The sequence below is a fragment of the Tiliqua scincoides genome, chromosome 1, assembly GCF_035046505.1.
Source record: "Tiliqua scincoides isolate rTilSci1 chromosome 1, rTilSci1.hap2, whole genome shotgun sequence".
NCBI classification, from domain to species: Eukaryota; Metazoa; Chordata; class Lepidosauria; order Squamata; family Scincidae; genus Tiliqua; species Tiliqua scincoides.
In genome coordinates this window covers 133,467,316-133,488,417 of record NC_089821.1, presented here as the reverse complement: position 1 = coordinate 133,488,417, position 21,102 = coordinate 133,467,316, and the positions used below count along the sequence as shown (strand labels likewise).

General features: G+C 42.1%; 1 protein-coding gene across 1 annotated transcript in view; it reads right to left on the bottom strand.

Moving 5' to 3' along the window:
- The window catches only part of ITGB2 (integrin subunit beta 2), a 48,852-nt gene extending 27,750 nt beyond the window's left edge, over positions 1–21,102 (bottom strand). Inside the window, exons 1-6 of the mRNA XM_066637455.1 lie at positions 21,025–21,102; positions 8,069–8,129; positions 7,094–7,182; positions 5,403–5,583; positions 4,229–4,399; positions 3,124–3,365 (exon numbers count right to left, since the gene is read on the bottom strand). Of these exons, the coding sequence (XP_066493552.1) occupies positions 3,124–3,365; positions 4,229–4,399; positions 5,403–5,583; positions 7,094–7,182; positions 8,069–8,126 (741 nt within the window). The 5' untranslated portion in view covers positions 8,127–8,129; positions 21,025–21,102. The remainder of the gene's footprint in view (positions 1–3,123; positions 3,366–4,228; positions 4,400–5,402; positions 5,584–7,093; positions 7,183–8,068; positions 8,130–21,024) is intronic.

Genomic DNA, 21,102 nt, shown 5'->3' with positions numbered 1-21,102 from the left:
CTGAGTAGACCTACATAGGCTTGGGGTCTGTCAGCTTAACCAAGGATCTTCACCTTTCTCTTTTTCCTCCCCCTTCAAAAAAGAAAAAAAGCCACTCTTGATGGCTTTGTCTCCAAAAATTGATTAAAAAATAAAAATACCCATTCCTTTTCAGCCATCCCCCTTTTTCCTCCTGCCTCCTGGGGGGGATGGGGGATGGGACTTCCCATGTTATTATTATTATTAACAGTATTTATATACCACTTTTCAACAAAAAGTTCCCAAAGTGGTTTACAGAGAAAAATCAAATAACTAATGTGTCCCTGTCGCAAAAGGGCTCACAATCTAAAAAGATGCAACACCAGCAGGCAGCCACTAGAAAAGACACTGCTGGGGTGAGGTGGGCCAGTTACTCTCCCCCTGCTGAATAAAAGAGGAGCACCCACTTGAAAAAGTGCCTCTTATCAGTTAGCAGGGGTTAACTGTTGTTGGCTGCTAAATGTTGGCTGCTATTGTAAGACAAAAGGCACAATCCTAGCTAGGTCTACTCAGAAGTAAGTCTTATTGTGTTCAGTAGGACTTACTCCCAGGAAAGTGAGGTTAGGATTGCAGCCAAACAGTCTCTGGGTCTCAGTTTGCAATTAGCAGATACACACAAAACCAAGTCTTCCCCTCCCCCAGCAAATTCATCACTTCTTCCCCCCTTCCTTTCCAAAACCCTCCAGGTGGGCTGCTAACAAACTCAGGGCACAATCCTAACCAGGTCTACTCAGAAGTAAGTCCTATTTTGTTCAGTGGGGCTTACTCTCAGGAAAGTGTGGTTAGGATTGCAGCCTCAGAGTGTTGGCAGCTGTTTTTTTGTTTCTGGTGTATAATTATAACACCTTCACCCCCATTTTGGGGGTAACTGAGGTGAGGTGTTGTAATGGGGAGCCGTGGCCAATGGCCACAAGGATCAGGGGAGCCGCGGGCCAGAAAAGTTCGAGAACCACTGCAGTAAGCCTTTAAATCACGTTAATGGGTATGGTGTATGTGTGTGCACCCCTCCCCCGATCAATGGATAATTGAAACAGCAGATAGCAGATCCGCAGATACAGGGGCCTGCCTATATAGATAGACACACACACAGAACAGATACTGAAAACATTAAGACAATTTGGGGAAACCATCTTCAATTCCTGATAATAATATTGCATATAGTCCACCTCAGTGATTCCCAAACTTTTAAGCATTGGGTCCACCTAAAAAAAAGTTTCACTTTACCAGCTGCTGAAGGCTCTGTGGCAATAATGGTGATTGGGCAGCAGTGCTTCCCCACATACCAGGTTGTTTAACCCTTGATGCACGTGGCCTAATCTACCCTGTGAGTTTCGTGTACCACCCAAAATTGGGTCAGGATCTACTAGTGGGCCATGGACCCCCAGTTTGGGAATCACTGGTCTATATAATTAAACCTAAATTCAACTCAGGAGAGGGCCATCTAAGTTGCAGAGCCCTGTCAATGGAATGCTTTGCCTAGGTAGGTTCACATGGTGCAACCTGATGTCATTTTTCATCAGAAAAGACCTCTTTTAATTTTCCTGTTTTTAAATGTTCAGTTCTTTTGATGGAATAGTTTTATACTGCTTTTATTCTGGTGTCATATGCATTCTGTAGTGCTTCACTATTGCTAGCTTGCAGGGTTTTATTGTCAATTATTTTTAAGCAGACCTAGGCACATCTTACACTGAAGGCTGAGGTAAACAAACAGGTAAGGGTGCAGTTAACCTTACCCTTAAGAACAGCCCCACTGGATCAGGCCATAGGCCCATCTAGTCCAGCTTCCTGTATCTCACAGTGGCCCACCAAATGCTCCAGGGAGCACACCAGATAACAAGAGACCTCATCCTGGTGCCCTCCCTTGCATCTGGCATTCTGACATAACCCATTTCTAAAATCAGGAGGTTGCGCATACACATCATGGCTTGTACCCCATAATGGATTTTTCTTTCAGAAACTTGTCCAATCCCCTTTTAAAGGCATCCAGGCCAGACGCCAGCACCACATCCTGTGGCAAGGAGTTCCACAGACCGACCACACGCTGAGTAAAGAAATATTTTCTTTTGTCTGTCCTAACCCGCCCAACACTCAATTTTAGTGGATGTCCCCTGGTTCTGGTATTATGTGAGAGTGTAAAGAGCATCTCCCTATCCACTCTGTCCATCCCCTACATAATTTTGTATGTCTCAATCATGTCCCCCCTCAGGCGTCTCTTTTCTAGGCTGAAGAGGCCCAAACGCCGTAGCCTTTCCTCATAAGGAAGGTGCCCCAGTCCCGTAATCATCTAAGCCGCTCTCTTTTGCACCTTTTCCATTTCCACTGTCTTTTTTGAGATGTGGCGACCAGAACTGGACACAATACTCCAGGTGTGGCCTTACCATAGATTTGTACAACGACATTATAATATTAGCTGTTATGTTCTCAATACCCTTCCTAATGATCCCAAGCTTAGAATTGGCCTTCTTCACTGCCGCCGCACATTGGGTCGACACTTTCATCGACCTGTCCACCACCACCCCAAGATCTCTCTCCTGATCTGTCACAGACAGCTCAGAACCCATCAGCCTATATCTAAAGTTTTGATTTTTTGCCCCAATGTGCATGACTTTACACTTACTGACATTGAAGCGCACCTGCCATTTTGCTGCCCATTCTGCCAGTCTGGAGAGATCCTTCTGGAGCTCCTCACAATCACTTCTGGTCTTCACCGCTCGGAAACGTTTGGTGTCGTCTGCAAACTTAGCCACTTCACTGCTCAACCCTGTCTCCAGGTCATTTATGAAGAGGTTGAAAAGCACCGGTCCCAGGACAGATCCTTGGGGCACACCACTTTTCACCTCTCTCCATTGTGAAAATTGCCCATTGACACCCACTCTCTGCTTCCTGGCCTCCAACCAGTTCTCAATCCACGAGAGGACCTGTCCTCTAATTCCCTGACTGTGGAGTTTTTCAGTAGCCTTTGGTGAGGGACCGTGTCAAACGCCTTCTGAAAGTCCAGATATATAATGTCCACGGGTTCTCCCGCATCCACATGCCTTATCTCTTCCCCCTCCCCCACAGCACCCTTTCATTGTGACTTTTATCATTGGTTGCCACAAATCTTACCCCACAGACAGCAGCTTGCATCATGGCATCAAGTCCTCCCTCTGGTGCATCAAGGTTTCCTGAAATATCTTGCTTTCCTACTTCTTCTCTAAACTGTGCTGCATTATCTGTGAGGCTGAGCACATGCCTGTAAGCAAACGGTGGTTGACAGTTGGTCTCCTTGACTGGGCAGGGATTCTGAAGCTTCTCTGGGTGTGTGTTAACAAAGGGCAACACAGTCTTATCCACAAAGGCACCAAATCCTAGAAGAACACAAGAGAAGTAGTATTGACAAGAAGTAGACAAAAACTCTTTAATGTGACTAAACAAATAAGAAGACCCACAAGGTGTATCAATACAATATACCCAGAAGCAGTTTAAAATAAAGATTTATTTTAAAAAAAGAGAAAAGAGTATTTATGAAAAGATGGACTTATAAATGGGGTATGATTTGAGAATTGGATATAGCAGAGTAAGCATGGATGACTGGAGCTGAAGAATTATCCTGCCTCAAAATTTCTCCTTCCTCAAAAATAATCATATTCCTCCAGAAAGCATTTGACTAGATCCTTCCTTTGCATGGGACCTGTGTAATTTTCAAAAGCCATATCATCAGGTGCACTGGCAGGACTGGTAAAACCAGGGAGGTTCTTACTTGGGGGTGGTAGAAGGAAGCTCAAGTCTATGAAAAAGTGGTTGTAGCTCCTTCAGATGTGAAAGGCAACAGGGAGAGGCCTCACTGAGGTCCTCTGGTCCAAGGATGTGCCTGGGCTGGGTTCAGTGTGTTTCATCTCCTTCCTTCTCTTGCTTCCTTCTCTACCCAAGTGTCTCATGCTGCTCTGCAGGTAGCTCGCAGGTGTACAGAGCTGCTGGGTCCTCTGTTGCTGGAGCACTGTGCCTCATGTTATTGCTTTGGCTCCAGTCCACCACTAAGCCATGGACTTTGAAATTTGAGCTACCTTGCCAACACCTGATCCCCAATTTATAAGATCCCAGGGCATCAAGGATAACAAGTTAACTTGAATTAATATGTGATAGATATAAGAAATATGTGAGCACTTTGAATTCTGAATTTCAGACTCTAAGTTTTTAGTACCAGGAGGCAGTTAATCAGGGACACGCTCACCTATTCGAGCTTTGTTGGTAATCTTATTGAGAGCCTGCAGCAGATCTGCTCCAAGCTTCTTCACGTTTTGCAAGTCGTCTTTCATGGAGTATGAGAGGTCCATCAAGTAGTAGAGATCAATTGGATAATCTTCACCACGGCGGAAAGTCACATTAAAAGTAGCAGGTTGATCTGTCCGTGAAAAGAAAATAAGCATTTGCCCTCATCCTTCTGTTTCCCACAAAGATAAAAAGCCTCCTTTATGGACATCATATAATATTTCCTACACCTCAATCATTATTTGAAACCCTTCAAGTATCATTGAGCTACCCCCAAAATTGACAACAAGACAGCACAGTTGTTTTAAAAGTGGCAGGATGTGTTCTTTACACCTGTTTCCAGTTAGTAATCTAGCTGCCATTTGTATACTAAAGTTCAGAAGTTTCTGAACCATCTTCAAGGGCTGCCTCACAGAGAGTGAAATGCTTTTATGCACTTTAATGCTTAGCTCTTTAAGTGTACGTTAAGGCTGTTATGTTAATACTTTTTTCAGAAATGTGAAGATGCATATATAAAGCTATTATTGTATACACATTAACTTTTGTGGTTTTGCATGATCTCTCTGTTTGAACATATTTATTAGCATTTTTAGTAGTACCTGTCAAAAGCTGGAGATATTGAGAATTGACATTTGTGTGATTATGTGTATCATTAGTGGATATGTTCATATCTGGATAAGTCCACTTAACCAGATCTGTCGATATGCATTATTATTATTTTCTGCTTAAAAAAAAAAAGAACTACACACTCCCACACAGCAACATCCTTACATTTCAAGAACATTGTTTTATTATAGTTTTTTCTGAACTACATCCACTTCCTCATGAGAGGCACATGAACAATTTTTACAGTTTCTCTTAGGGACAAAGTTGACTATACCATTGATTTATGTGGAATCAGAGGAAGCCATTGCAGATTCTCCTCTGCAGCAAAGCTCCTCTTGTCCTTCTGTTTATGGCATTATCAAGCTACAAGGGGGGGGGGATCTGTACTATTTTGGCAATCAAAAGGAAACTGCCAGCATTACTTGACAAACTTTATGGTCTGTCTGCAGCCCAAGCTTTCTATAAATGAAGTCACACATGCAGTTTATGTGTGCATTATCTCTTATCTATTAATTAATAAATATGGGTACCTGGTCTTAACCGCAGAGTCACCTTAGAGGGATGCATTTGTTTGTTCTCACTTGGTTGACCAGAAGTGTCAGAGTTGGCATAACTTATTGGGAAAATAATGCCATTCTCGCATCCCCTCTTCTTCAGCTGCTGCACTGTGTCACAGCGAATGGAATCTGGTTCTCCTACTTTTGTGAAATCCTATATTTTGCAAAAATCAACACAGTACAATGAGCAGTGTGTTTTGGACAAATGGGGAAAGATCACAGCACAGTGGTAGGCCACACACTTTGCATGCAGAAAGTCCCAGGTCCAACACAACATTACCAAGAAAAAGGACCTCTGGCAGCAGGACTGGGAAAGAACTTTACCCGAGATGTTGCAGAGCCAAGGCTAAGATTAAAATAGATATTATGTGGCTGGATGGACCAATATTCTGACTCAATATAAGGCAGTTTCATAAGACACTACAGTGAACCTACATCATCCACAGATGCTGAACCTGTGTCTCAGAGGGTCTCCAGGACTCTTCTGGTTGCATCTGGAAGCCACTTCCAGTTACATCCAGGAGGTGGTCTGAGGCACAGGGAGGCCTGGGGCCCACTCCATGGGACTCTCCACACCTCAAAAGGCCTGCGGGATGCAACCGGAGGCAACTTCTGGTTCACGTCAGTGACTTCTGGTTGCATTTGGGAGGTGTTCTGAGGTGTGGGGAGTCCTCCATGGGCCTCTCCGTGCCTCAGAAGACCTCCCAGATGTGACTGAAAGTCACAGACGCAAACTGGAAGCAACTTCTAGTTGATCCTAGAGACCTTCTGAGGAGATGGGGAGGCCTGCAAAGTGGGTTATGGGCCCAGCACGGCCTCTTGGAGGGCCTGGTGAGGACCCATCATGAGTAATTGTGGATGCCACAATCCTGCCTCCCACAGACCCCATGGATTTCAATATCTGGTGGGTCTTGGAACAAATCCTCCCATGGATACCAAGGGCCCATTGTACACTACTCCTCCAAAGCACTGCACTGGGATAATTCAAGAAAGGGGATATACTACTTCTTCCATTCAGGTACAGAAAAAAAAAGAGATTTACAGGCTCTGTGGCTAAAATCTGACATAACTGAGAAAATACAATGTTACTTTTCAGTTCTAAAAGATCCCTATGTTTTGTTTTATGTTCTTTGCAAATATAGAAATTTTTATTTAGAAATTATTTTTGGACTTGAACAAAAAGTTGACTTGATCCAGTCAACGATGGTACATGGAATGTTTGGCTTGGATTTATATTCAATCCTAATTGATTTGATAACTTTTATTAAGTCCAGATGGCACCATCCATGCTTGGTTAGGCACCTGAAGCACTCCTGTGTTCACCCCAGAAAACAACTATGTTGATTGCACAGCTCACCATCACTCCCTTTATCTATGATTCAGATATACTGAATGGGCACCACCAAACAGAGCTGCCTACATATGCCAAAAGTCTGAGGCTCAATTTCCTATATGAAAGAGTAAATATGAAAATGTAAATCTTCAGTTTAATAAAGAAAGGTATTATGCACAATACACATTAGGAGAAACATTGTCTCTGGTAACAGGAGTGTATTTTCAATTTTGCCAGAGACTGTGTTCCTCCCAACTCATGTATTATGAATAATATGTTTCTATGTTAAACTGAAGATTGAGAGAGAAAGAGAAGAGGATAAAAAACTTACTCGTGTCTTGCACCAGGCACAACCAGGGCCAGACTGGATGCACTTCTGACATGTTTGTGGATTGTATTTGGGACATTCAAGAGAAAGTGCTTAAGAAGAAATTATAGTTAGGAAAGATCAGTAAAATTAACATCAAACTGTGGAAACACACTCCATTTCAAATTAATCTGAAATTAGAAAGGTATGCATGCATACATAAATGGATGAAAACTGGTCAAATAATGAATGGGCAAGAAAGCTTTACTAATCTTAGATTATGCCATGATAGGGTGAAGGGCCTATTTCATCTGGCAATTAGATTTCAGACTTATGATGGCTGATAGACAGCATCTCTGGTCTCCGTATAGAGGCAGCCTGGATAAATTTCACACAAGGAACAGTCTAATGCAGGGGTGTCAAACATAAGGCTCGGGGGCCGGATGCAGCACCCAGAAGTTTGTTATCCGACCATTAGGCTCTCAGCTACTGAGGTGTTACAGCTGAAATGGCAACCAGCTTGAAAATGGGCTTTCCCAAATCTTGAAATATGTTCAAGGTTTGCGTGCTTTCTCTTCTGTAATTTGCAGTTAATGAGTTTCTATATGAGGTCAGGCTTCTGGCCATTACCTGCTTAATGATATCACTTTCTGCTTAATGACATCACTTCTGGCCCTCAGCAGGAGCCCTGAATGCTAACTTCAGCCCTCTGTATGAAATGAGTTTGACACCCCTGGTCTAATGAATCTGTTGAACAGCATTTCACTTGCTAATTTAGCAGTAAAGAATTTTGCCATTTCTACATAAATTGTAGAAAGAATTATATGTGCTACATTTGGTCTCCTTGAACCCAGCCTAATCTGAAAGATTGAGTACATCTTAAATACATGCGTATGTGTGCGAAGTTCAAAAGATAGAAGCAACATCTGACTTCCTGGCACAATGCTGTGTTGGTGTGGCTGCACTATTTTCACATAGTAATGGCAAGTAGCAGCTTACTTGTTGTCAGGAACAGCAGTCCAGCTCCAGAAAGCAAAAAGAAACTATGATGCAACATCTCCTGTTAAAGTTAAACAATACATCATGAAATTATTTCACTCAGTAACTGCAAGAACTGTAGAGACTAGTGCAGGGCTTTTCAAACTGAGGCATCACGACACCCCAGTCAGAGGGCCCTGGCCCCTGCCCCCTTAAGGGGCGGGGGGAAGGCAGTGACGTGATCCCCAGGATCACATTGCTACGAGGGCTGCAGGGACTGGCATTTACTCACCAGTCCCTGCAGCAGCCTGTTGGGGATACGGAGAGCCCTGCGCGAGCATCTGCAGGGCTCCCCGCAGCTTAAAAAGTGAAAGCGTAGTGATCGCACCCCACCTCTGCAAAACTGGAAGTGGAGTGCGATTGCTGAGCTTTCACTTTTTAAATTGCAGGGAGCCCTGCACCTCCAACAGGCTGCTGCAGGGACTGGTGAGTAAATGCCAGTCCCTGAAGCCCCCTTAGTGACCCAATCCTGGGGATCAGGTCGCTGCCTTCCCCCTGCTGCCTTCCGTTCTCCCCCACAAGGACTTACTGCAGTCCTCCCTAGGAGTTTGAGAACCACAGGACTAGTGTCTTAGGAAGCACGCATATTATTTGCTTAAGTGCCAGTGAGATGTCTTGAATTCAGGGAGCCCTCCCAGTGGAGAGGTTGGTTGAGAGGGGCAAGAAGGGCAATACAATACTTACCTGTGTTTCCTGCATCAGAACTACTATGGATCAGAACTACTCCAGCTCTGTTGCTGATGTAACATTTCAGACTCACTGTGGGAATGTCCAGCTTGGGAAGGGGGCTCATGATACGGCAGCTGCTAGGTCTGCCTCATTCCTTCCATATGCCACCCCAATCTCTGCTCTTCTCCTACCTATAAGTCAACTTATAGAGTTTTTTCATTTATTTAGGAAGTATCAGTAGAAGTGCTACTTTACTTGTAATCTCAAAATCTCCACCTCAAAGTTCTTTTTAAGGTAAGAACTTACCCTTCACTTTTGCTATAGAACATGTGTAAAAGGTCTATGAATAAAAGGTTAGCTGTCCTACCACACAGAACCTCCAACTATAAGAGTGATCCAATTTTTTTGGTATATGGTGCCACTAATACAGCATAATGTTGCTATTTTCCTGTATTGCAACATTATTTGAAATTTGTAGGGCTGCTCTGGAAACTCCTCTCCATTTCATATCAGAAATAACATATTGCAGATCTTTCTCCCACATTATCTTATAACAGGGGTGTCAAACTTGTTTCATATCTAGGGCCAAATAGCATTCATGATGCCTGCTGAGGGCCGGAAGTGATGTCATTAGGCAGAAATTGATTTCATTAAACAGGTCATAACCAAAAATAAGCACTTTTTCTCATTTAGGAACTCATTAGCTGCAAATGACAGAAAAGAAAATACGCAAATCATGATCATATTTCAAGATATGGGAGAGCCCAATTTTCATGTGAGCTGGTTTACTGGTTTACAGTAACACCACAGCAGTGCTCAGCAGATGAGAGCCTGAGGGTCAGGTAAAAAGCTTCCACAGGCCACATCCGGCCCCTGGGCCTTATGTTTGACACTCCTGTCTTATAATCTATTATATGTCAAGTAATCAAAATCTTGTAAAACTGACAGCTCAGTCCTATGCAAATCTACTCAACAAAACCCCTACTGAATTCAATGAAACATGCTCCCAGATAAACATGGATAGGATTTCATAGACAATATTCCTTCACAATTTCATTCCTTCTTTAGCACATTCTCAACTCAAATAACACCAGCAGGATGTGGTGATGGCAGCTGCATATATGCCTTTAAAGGGGAATTGGACAGATTTCTGGAGGAAAAGTCCAACACAGGTTACAAGCCATGATGTGTGTATGCAATCTCCTGGTTTTAGAAGTAGGCTACCTCAGAATGCCAGATGCAAGGAAGTGGCAAGAGGATGCAGCTGCATCTCTCTGCTGTGAGTTGAAATACTGTTAATAAAATGCTGTGAATTGTTAAATACTGTTATTATTATTATTATTATTATTAATAATAATAATAATAATAATAATAATAATAATAATAATAATAATAATAATAATAATAATAATAATAAATGCACACTCTCAGTTATGTGTTATGGGTTGCATGTTGTACGCAGAGCTTCTGGCTTAACACACCAAACACCTTAAAGGTGGATTTGATTCCTGGTTCTCCTGCAGTGGTTCCCAACTTTTTTCATTTGCATATCCCTTGGCAGCCCATTCCATAAATTGTACCCTTCATATTAGCAAAATGTTTGTAGTAATACAAGCCCTCATCTCCTCTCAGACTTCTTGTAATCATCACATACTTTCTCTTTTTATCTGTTTGAAGAACAGAACACTCTGCCTTTGCACTATTTTGCACCAGAAGTGTGCTGAGAAATTCACTTTCCATATTATGTTTCAGCTTTTTTACTGTGCTGATTTTCAATCACTAGTTCATAGATGAATTGATGACCAGAAACTAGCTATTGGTGGGGCTTTCACAGCTAACTAGCTACCTCCCTTCCTGACTTGTTGGTCCTTGCAAGGCATTCTGGAGCAGGGCCTCTGAGAGAAATTTTATCAGGTTGTACAAAGTTTCTTTTGGGCTCGTTCCCAAAGGGGGAGGGGGCAATGGGAGCAGGCAGAATGGGAGACAAAATAAGGCAAAGCGAGGGTGCTGACAGCTAGAATAGTCTTTGAAACCCAGGTCTACTGGGCTTCTTGATGTGGAGCCCAGGTCTACCCAACCATGTGGCATTGGCAGCTAGATAAAGTAATATGGAAAACCAAACACAGTCTCTCTAAAATCTTGGAAGTATAGCAAATCATTGCAGAAAATTAGCAAAGTTGTAGTTAGAGTCACACTAGAATGGACAGTGTCCTGTGTGCACCAAAATAAACTTCTGCAGCAGCTATAGCCCTGCAGCTGGGTCCCTGAGCTCCTATACAGTCCTTCATGGTTACTGGATCCACAAGCCAAAGTGCTACTGTAGCAGGCCAGTTTCCTTCCAGATGTGATACAGTGTTATGGTCATGGAGGGAGGGTCATGGATGCATTCCTGGGCCCAGTGTGCATGGCTCGCAGCAGCAGCTGTCACTACATGCCCGCAATTGTGCCCCCAACATCATGCACAGGCAGCAAGTTCAGGTGAGATAGGAAAATGTCAAGTCCCAGGAACTTTCTAGGCCCCCCTTCTTTGACTCCTGGGCCCCCTTTCTGACCCTGGGCCCAGGTACAAATTACCACCTTTACCCCCCTCTCCTAGGCCCTGTTCTGGAGCATGACCTGCCTTTTTCTGCCATTATTCCATTCTTTTTCAAGTACACCTAAAGGTCCTGTTGTCCCTGGGAGTACATGAAAGTTTAAACCCCAACTTATACGAGGGTCATAGAAAAATCAATGATTGTTGACTCAAAACCTGCCCTCAGCTTATCTGTGGGATTGACTTAGAGGCAGGTGCCTGCGGTGAAATACTTATGGTAAGAAATGTACATACTTTCAACACCCCTAATAATAATGAATGGCTACAAAAGTCTTGCACAGGATAATAGATCAGTTGACACTTGAACTAATATCACCTGAGAGCTATTGTATACGAGATATACTGGGGGATGAATGATATAGGATTTGAATAGCAAGGGGAATGATTAGGGAGTATTACACAGGCCAACACACATTTTGCTTCCTGAAACATTACACCAATTCCTGGGTATATTTGGGGTGCCGATTCCAAAAATACCATCCATTTTGCCCTATCACGTCTAGTTTGGGGGATATAGTATAGTCTCATTAGTGAATGGTTCAAGCAGCTTCTTCATGAGGAAGCCTACACCATGGCTTCCTCATGAGGAAGCTGCTTCAACCACTATTGGATTGGGAGTTGATCCAATAGATGGATTGGGAGAGGTAAGGGAAAAATATCTTCCCTTACCCCTCCAAAAGCCCCTCAGTCTCTAATAGGTCTCATCAGACATAGCTCTTTAGCTGGCACAAGTCCAAGGAGATATAAGGGGCATGTTGGAAGGCTCTGGACAGGATAGAGTCTGGTGCAAGTCGCTTACACTGAGTGACACCTTCTCCTGCATCCAACACGCCCCTGTCCCTCCCCCACTGAACAACTGAAATGATTTTCTTCTTAGTAGCTTTCTGGATGTAGACAAACAGCACATTAACAGCACAATCCTACACAAGTTAATCCAGATAAGTTCTACTGAATTCAACAGGATTTACTCTCAAGAAAGTGTATCCAGGATTGAAGTATTGTACACTACAGTTTAAGAGTGCTGTTTCTGCAAAGATTCAAGGAAAGAGGAAGTCATTAAAAAAAGAGAGCAAAGACCAAAAATAAGATCACCCTGTTTTTAAGAAATTGTAAGAGTACAGTACTAAAAATATAACATCAGAAATATCAGGCCATGGATTTTGAAACTACTATATTACAAATAACCCCATGATGAATGCAAATTTGTATCCTACACTTCAGACAGAAGCAAGAGGAAAACTGTTATAGGTTCCAACAATAACAGTGTTGCAAAAGATTTCAGATTTTCTGAAAGTTGTATCCTGTATAAAGTTAAGAGTATCCTGTGAATAGTATTATCAAGAAGTAAAGTATCCTTTTGGACTGAATTACTGTTTTGGCATCTAAAACTGGGTAAGGAAAACAAAGTTCACAGTACTGTACTAGTTATTACTACAGCATGACACCAGTGTATATGGAGCTTCACAGCGTAACAAAAGAAAGTTTCTTGTCTGGGTCTGGCACTGTAGATCATATTAGATCAGTGGTTCTCACACATTTAGCGCAGGGACAGAATGCGAATCTGTTGGGATCCACTAGAAGTGATGTCATGGCCATAAGTGGCATCATCAAGCAGGAAAATTTTTAACTATCCCAGGCTGCAATCCTACCCACACTTACCTAGGAGTAAAGAATATACAGTACATAGTAGCTGGTTAAAAGTACAGGTGTGTAACATTTCCCCAAATGTAGTCACATACCTCAAGTCTAATATACTAAAAATAAAATATTGAAATGAATGGGGACCCATCTGAAATTGACTAATGACTCACCTAGTGAGTCTCGACCCACAGTTTGAGAACACTGTATCATTCTCATGTCAGTTTCAATGGTTATCAGTGGAAGTGTTCTTAACCCATTTCTGCCCAGACCACAGGTGTACACATTTGATTCCTATTGCATATATGAAATGTTGGGCAAAAATGCCTTAAATATTTTTACAGAATTTATTCATAGATTTCATCCCACCCCCCAAGAAAAAGTGCAGAAAGCAGTATTATGTTTTTTATTCCAAGGCCACATTTTAATAAATAATAGCTTTAAAAGTGTGCTAGGTAGATGATATAGGTGGTATAGTGTCAGCAGAAGCAGCCACAGTCATTACACAATTAGGTGTTAGAAAATGGTTTTTTTTTCACAGGTATCAGGTGCTTTTCTTTTTTTTTTTGAAATGCAGAAAGCAGTGTTATGTGTTTTATTTCGTTATCACTGAAAAGTCACACCTCTAGATATCAGTTTGTTTCTTGGTTCAAGCAAATGTGCTGCTTTTGGCCATAAAGCCTCCAAATGGGCTTGGTCTAAGGTAAGGCCTCCTACTCTACAATATACTGCTTGAAATTTGTGATCAGCTTCTTGTTCTATCACCAACAGATGCACAGTTCGTAGAGACAAGAAAGAAGGCCTTTTCAGTAGTGGCACCTAAACAACAAAAAAACCACCCAAGGGAGGTTTGTCGTTTGTCCCCCCCAGCGCTTCCCTGCTTTTAGATAGGCTCTTAAGACTCTTTGATGCTTTGGGGGATTTGTTGATTAGAACCTGTGATTATATGCTTTTTGCTTGTTGATTTGGATTTTTTTAGGCTGTTTTCACTACTGGAATTGTTTTATAAGCTGCCTTGAGCGAAATTTATCATAAACAGGCATAGCATTAATGTCTTCTAAATAAGAAAGCAAGCAAAAATGACATGTTCCTGGACTCTGAAGCTTCAGTCTAAATTTTGATTCAGTGCACAGGGAGACAGCGCAAAGCATAAAAAGAAGCAGAAGCAAGAAAGAATTGATTTATTATATAACAAGATACATCATGACAGAGTAGCCATCTGAATTGTATCCTTTATCTGCCTGTCTCTGAATAAAGGAGGTGGGTGAGTCTACTTCTTGCACAAAAAGAAGTGCTTTCAATTGAAGCTTTACTTTTTACATTTTTCTATTTTTTCTTAACAAATGCACAGAGATAGCATTTGATTGAGACAGGAATCACAGTAGCAGTTGTGCTAAAGCCCCTCCATCCCTCCAGCATGTTTTCATGGCATGTCCCTGAAGGTTTTTTGTTTGTTTGTTTGTTTGTTTAGAGAGAGAGAGAGAGAGAGAGAGAGAGAGAGAAACCCAGTTGCATTTTTTTCATAACATTTTACATTGACCCTAAAACTGACTTGCCTTATAGAGTAAAATGGAAGAGTCCAAGTGCTTCTCCATGTGCTGTTCTAGCACCCAAGCCCATTCCAGGCTCAAAACATAATTGCATGTGCTTGTCTCATTCTAGGCAGAGAGTCTCTGGACTCTCCAGGATCCGCATGATCCTGGCAACCTCCCCAAATACTGATCACGAAAAGGGTGCATTGGTGGATGTATAGCTTTGAATCAGTCCATTCCAATAATTGACCCTTGCTTCCCATGGACACATAAGAGAAGGGACACATAAGTCCAGTTGTGCCAGCTTTCCCACTCTGGACAAAACTTGATTTTGGGACAGATTTTATCACTGATTGAAAACAAAATTGCTATACTATAATAAAGGATGAAAAGGACTGAAATAGCTTCTCTGCCTCTGTTAGTTGTGTAGGCTGCCACTTTCCCCACTATGCTACCCTACCTTTAAAAATATCTTAAAGAAAAACTACTAATACAAAAACTATCTTAATAATTAACTGAAGAAACAGCAGTGAAAAACAGTCCAGGTGAAATTTTTTCCACTGGAACAAGAAGTTTGATGTTGAAAAAGTGTTGTTCTCCCTCACTTCCAATAGTGCCTGCAAATTCATTGAGACCACAATGCATACTGTGGTAGAATATCTGACATTACTGATGACAGAAGCACAATTCTCAGTACTCCGATAATTGTTGGTATTCATTTCCAATTCTTCATACATTTTCTATGGTGAGTAATTCCCTGTAAAACTACTTTTTTCATATTGGTAAACAAGACTATCACCCTGTAGCAGCACCTCATCTTTCCTAAATCTGGTGCATGGTATCTTTGAGCAAAGTATGATCTGCCTCTCCAGCAGAACTTAAACAGTTGTGTGTGTTTTAAAAAAGAGGCAAAATACTATTACTTCCTGCAGCAATACTATTTTGCCCCACCATTCACATTATATTATACAGGTTTCTTATTAGAAGCCAGTGGTGTAGCTAAGAAGGTGCAGGGCATAGCAGTTGCAATGGACATCAAGCTTTAGGGGGCAACAAGCTGAGCTTGACACTAGTGACCAAAATTGTGAAAATCTTGGGATTATGAATAATAGCATCACGTTATATATCATTGGAAAGGTAATTTAATGCAGAATGCAATGAAACAAACTGCATTGGAATATCTGTATTCTATTAAAAGTTATGAGAATGGATGATGGCTGGATCCCAAAGGATCTCCTCTATGGAGAACTCGTGCAAGGAAAGCGCCCTACAGGTAGACCACAGCTGCGATACAAGGACATCTGCAAGAGGGATCTGAAGGCCTTAGGGATGGACCTCAACAAGTGGGAAACCCTGGCCTCTGAGCGGCCCGCTTGGAGGCAGGCTGTGCAGCATGGCCTTTCCCAGTTTGAAGAGACACTTTGCCAACAGTCTGAGGCTAAGAGGCAAAGAAGGAAGGCCCATAGCCAGGGAGACAGACCAGGGACAGACTGCACTTGCTCCCGGTGTGGAAGGGATTGTCACTCCCGGATTGGCCTTTTCAGCCACACTAGATGCTGTGCCAGAACCACCTTTCAGAGCGCGATACCATAGTCTTTCGAGACTGAAGGTTGCCAATACATTAAAAGTTATGGCCAGTTAAGCAGAAAATGAAAACACAATTGCCTTATGGAATAAAAAGTAGATTGAGCAGAGCAATTAGCAGAGCAGAGCAATTAGGTGGCAAGTTGCTGGGGGGGGAGGAGGTGGGTTCCTCCCAATTTTCACTTTTAGAAAAGCCCAGACGTGATGCCACTTTCAGGGCAACATTTTGAGCTTGGCACTGGGCTACATGATCATTAGCTATGCCACTGCTAGAAGCAGGACTAGAATAAGCATAGGGCTGAAAAAGATGCCCTTCTTTTGTTTTATATGCTTCTGTTCAAGCTAAAGGCTATGCTTCTTAAAGTCACTCACTCTAATCACATTCCTCTTTTAGATGGCAGAGCTGTTTCTAAAAAAGATCACGCCAAGTCACGAAAACCAAATGTGTTAACAGTACACATATTTCCTGTGAATTATGTTGCAACATATGACTGTTTTTCTTGTGTCTGAGCAGCTGAGGAAGAGAAAAGGAGGTGGTCACTTAAATAGCCTTTTCCTGATACAATGAGCGTGCTAAAAAACAACCATTACCAGCCACTCTTCTTATGTGACTTCTAAGATATGTCTCAGGTTAGGTACAAGTAGGAGTATGGAAACCGTACCAAAGAAAGGGAGCTCTCTCTCCTATCTCAGGACATTTCAGCACAGAAATTCTAACTGACTCAACTTGACAGCACAGACAGTTGAGTCTTCCCCAACCATGTACGGTCTGAGAGGCATTACTCAAACTGAAGAGAAATGAGAAGTGGGGGGGGGGGAAACGGGACTGAACCCTCTTCACCCCCACAACCTACTACCCCAGCACTTTGCTCCCAGCCAGGCTCTGATCTAATATCCAGAAATTAAATGAACTGGAAGAGAAAAGTTCAAAATGGAGAGAAGAAAGCCATGGAAAGAGGAGGGGTCAGTTCTAGGAAAGGTTCTGCACAAAGTCTTCCATGCTACATTTAGAACACTGATTGGGATTGCAACATACAGTAGTCCTTGATAGGTGCGCTATTCCATACTTTTAAATTCACTTGAGATTATTAAATCTGAACAAAGTGTCTAAACAAATCCAAAAGTTAGAATTATGGGTTGTTGTCTCAGGATAACTGCTGTTATACAAGCTCTTGAAGCTGACCGACTACTGTATGAGAGAGAAAATTTTGACATTGAGGCTTCAGGAACAGAGCAGCAAGAAAGAGCTGAAAAAGGATGAACAAAACCTCTTTCCACTGGCACTATCAAAGTCAACTGGGCCTACTCATTTCACCCATTTCCTCTTTGTGGGGTTTCTCTCTTCCTTCTTATTCTCACTGCCAGTCACTGTCACTGAATCATGCCCCTTTCTTCAACTGCTTGTCGAAAGAGAGAGTTGTGAGGAAAAAGGAGAAGTCCTGGCTGGACTCTCTTCCTGCAAAAGAGGGTCATGAGGAATTTGGGTTGTTGTTGGCGATATGGACAGGCATTTCACATAACAAGAGCATTCTAGTTCAGATGTCTTCTGCAGGCTCCTAAATAGTCTAAAATTGGCATACATTAGTGGAGATAACAAGATAACATTAGAACCCTAGCTATATCATTAGACCCCTAGAGGCAAAGAAGTGAAATAGAAATGCATGCATGCATGGCTTCCTGCCTCTCTCATATAAAGAATGTACAACTACCAATGTTGTTAAAGACACATTTTGATGGATTCTTTTATGTACCCACTTTCTCATGTATACTAGGTTAGTGACTCAAATACCACAATGTCACTTTACTAGTTAGTAGGGGTCAGAAATCCTGAAGTGCTGACCCAAATCTTAGCACAAATCTTAAGTGAAATCCAAAACATCAGGTAACTTCTCCCCAGTTCAGACTAAATGTCACATAATGTTAAATATATAGTTTGGGTCAATGTGGGTGGGTGGTATGTGTGCCACTGAAGCTTCAATCCTAGGGCTAACAGCAGCTTTGCAAGTGTAATTTTTGTGGAAACCATAGTGTGTCAGGGAACCGTTAAAGACACCCTCCCCAAGTGCCATAGCCCCAATCCTGATCCTGCTACTATTACATTTAACACACAAGGCCACTATGCATTTAACATTATGTGTCATTTGACCCCAGAGCAGGCCTGTCAACATAGGTTACCCTAGGCCAAGGCCACGTGAACCCAGGCCCAGAGGCCAGATCTGGCATTTGTGCGGATCCATCTGCCCGCTAAGTGGACCTTTCAGTTCTGCTCAGGCACCATGCAACGTCCTCCTCTTTTGGAGAACAGGGACGCTCTAGTCAGTCACATGTGCCTGGATGTCCTGTCACGTGGCCTTCTGGGATGCTGGGTAGACAACATAGTCATGCCCAGAGTGTCCTTGTCCTCTGAATAGAATGCTTGGATGTGGTCCGAATGGGGACTGCATTCTGGGTGTGCAGTGGGTGCAAGTTTGAGCACTGCTGCCCTAGGCAGAAGATTTGCACCCACTTCTGTCCTCCTGCTTGCTTCCACTGATATTCTTCCTTCCACTCCCTGGATTGGAAAAGGAAGAGGCAGACCAGAGTAGAAGTGTGGAGGAAAGGAAAATAGTGGGCTAGTGTGTCAGAGCAGAAACTGGCAAATCAACAGGTTAGGAGCACAGCATTTGGCATGCTGCCTTAGGCACCAGAACAGCTTGGACTGGCTCTGTTTTCTCCACCCCTGGGAACTGCACTTGTTCAGGCAAGGGATCCCAGAGAGATTGTGGGAAAGAAGTACTATGCAGTCAAAAACCCATAGGTAGGGTGGCAACTTTTTTTCTGACAGGATGCCCTTAACATCCTGACAGGATGCCTTTAACACCCACACCACATGCAGAAATTCAGTTGGTAAGACTTTCCTGTTTGTGGAAATTCCATAGCCATCATAGTCACTACCTTTTCAGCTTATCCTCCTCCTGTACCTTGGGCATTTGCCTGGCTCTCAACATGTATGTAAGCACCACTTTCCCCCAGCTCTGTCAGGACTATTTTCATCTACTGAATTTCTATATGTCAAGTTATTGCTCAGGAAGCAGAGCTAGTGAAGATGGCAACTTGATTTGTCACAAAGTTACAGGAAGGCACAGTGCGAGCCCTGCCAGAAAAGTGTCAGTAACTCCTACACAAATAGGCAAAAAGAGAACTAGCTCCTATTAAGACAGACCAGTTGCAAAAGTGTCTGCAGTTCAGTTACCAATATCCTGCAGGCCAGGCAACCTCCCAACTGCATGATAAAAAAAAACCAATGTCCACAACTGGAACCACAGTACAATTTCCACAGCTGGAACCAGGACTTAAAAATCCCACTTTCTGATCATCCATTGTGATGCTACTCCCAGATTACCAGCAATTGCTCAGCTGGAGCCTTTGCACTCAGGAATTTTGAGGGTCTAAGGCAGAAATCTTATGTACATGTTCCTGGGAGTAAGCTTCATTTAACATAGTAGGGCATATTTCTGAGTAAACACATATAGGATTACCCTGTAAGACTAATACTGTACTACTAAACACTCAATTTTACCAGAAACAGAATAGTTATTCTCCCAAGCCTCTCAGCAGAAGTGTGAAAAAGAAGCTGGTCTGTGAGGCCTACTTGTTCCTTTACATTCTATACCACGTACTCTCAGCACACTACAAAACAGTTAAACTATTTCAAGTAACAGATATGAGAGTTGCATATTGATCTGCAGAAAAGATAATAAGAAAGGATACTGTAGTCACTGTAGGCAATTCCTCAATTGCTAAATGTTAGACAGAAAATTGTCTTGAAGCATTTCTTCCTCTGTTCAATGAATATACTTCTAGCTACAAACTGACATCCATACTGTCTACCTGAAGCCATTCACATGTCTTTTTTGGCTGTAATTAAAAATTTACTTCATGCACAGTGTATGTGCAGCAACAGATGTAGGAGTTAACTTAATGTAATGGGTAAATACAAAATTTCTACTGCAAGTAGAGAAGATTTTTGGTTACAGCAATTTGGAGTGGAGAAAGGATTAATACCCAGTTTGCTACTTCTCAAAATTACTCCAAGCTGTTTTTGCTTAAACAAAAAGAGTGTTGCGGCTCATCACACAAGTTTGCACGAAACATGAAGTTTAGCCCTCAGTGGCTTCTCCAGGCACAGTGACTTTGCACTTCTATCAGAAGCTAACGTTCAGTTCAATGAACTTTACAGTTTCATGTATTTAGTATAATTTGCCAGTTAAAGTGAAATGGAAGTTTTGGCCTTACCAAGACCACAAGGAAGGAACACAGATTGGCCAGTCAGAATTTAGTTCCAAGCATCATATATGTAATAAGTTGGGGGATCACTAATAGGGTTTTTTTAATAACAAAAAAATATATAACACTGCTTTATGCACTTCTCATTTTTGTTTTTAAAAAAATCCTGGAAATTTGCAAAAAATAAAATAAAACAATTCTCTAACACCTCTACGTGCATGTGGCTGCATCGGCTGACACAATACCACCTATATCACCTACCTTGTACACTTTTAAAATGAAATGCACCCTTGGAATAAAAACACACAACACTGCTTTCTGCACTTCTCATTTTTGTCAAAGAAAACAAAATCTGAGGAAAAAATAAAACTGAAAAGCACTCAACTGGTTGCTCAAGGAAGAGCCACAATACCAGCCTAGCCACAGCACAAGCCTACCACTCAGAAGTAAGTCCCATCATGTTCAATAGGACATACACCTAGGAAGGTGTTGTATAAGATTTCAGCCTAAGTAAACCATATTAGCATATAGAAGGAATTTTTTTAGAAGCATAAATAAATGACAAGCACATGATAGTTACCACCCTTCTAAAACAAACAAAAATACCCAGAAAATTATGAAAAATCTAAACATACTTCAAACAGGATCTTATCTTCTCAGGTACCTCTGCCTGCTGTGAAAAAGTGAAGCTCTTTCTCTTCTGAGAAGTTCCT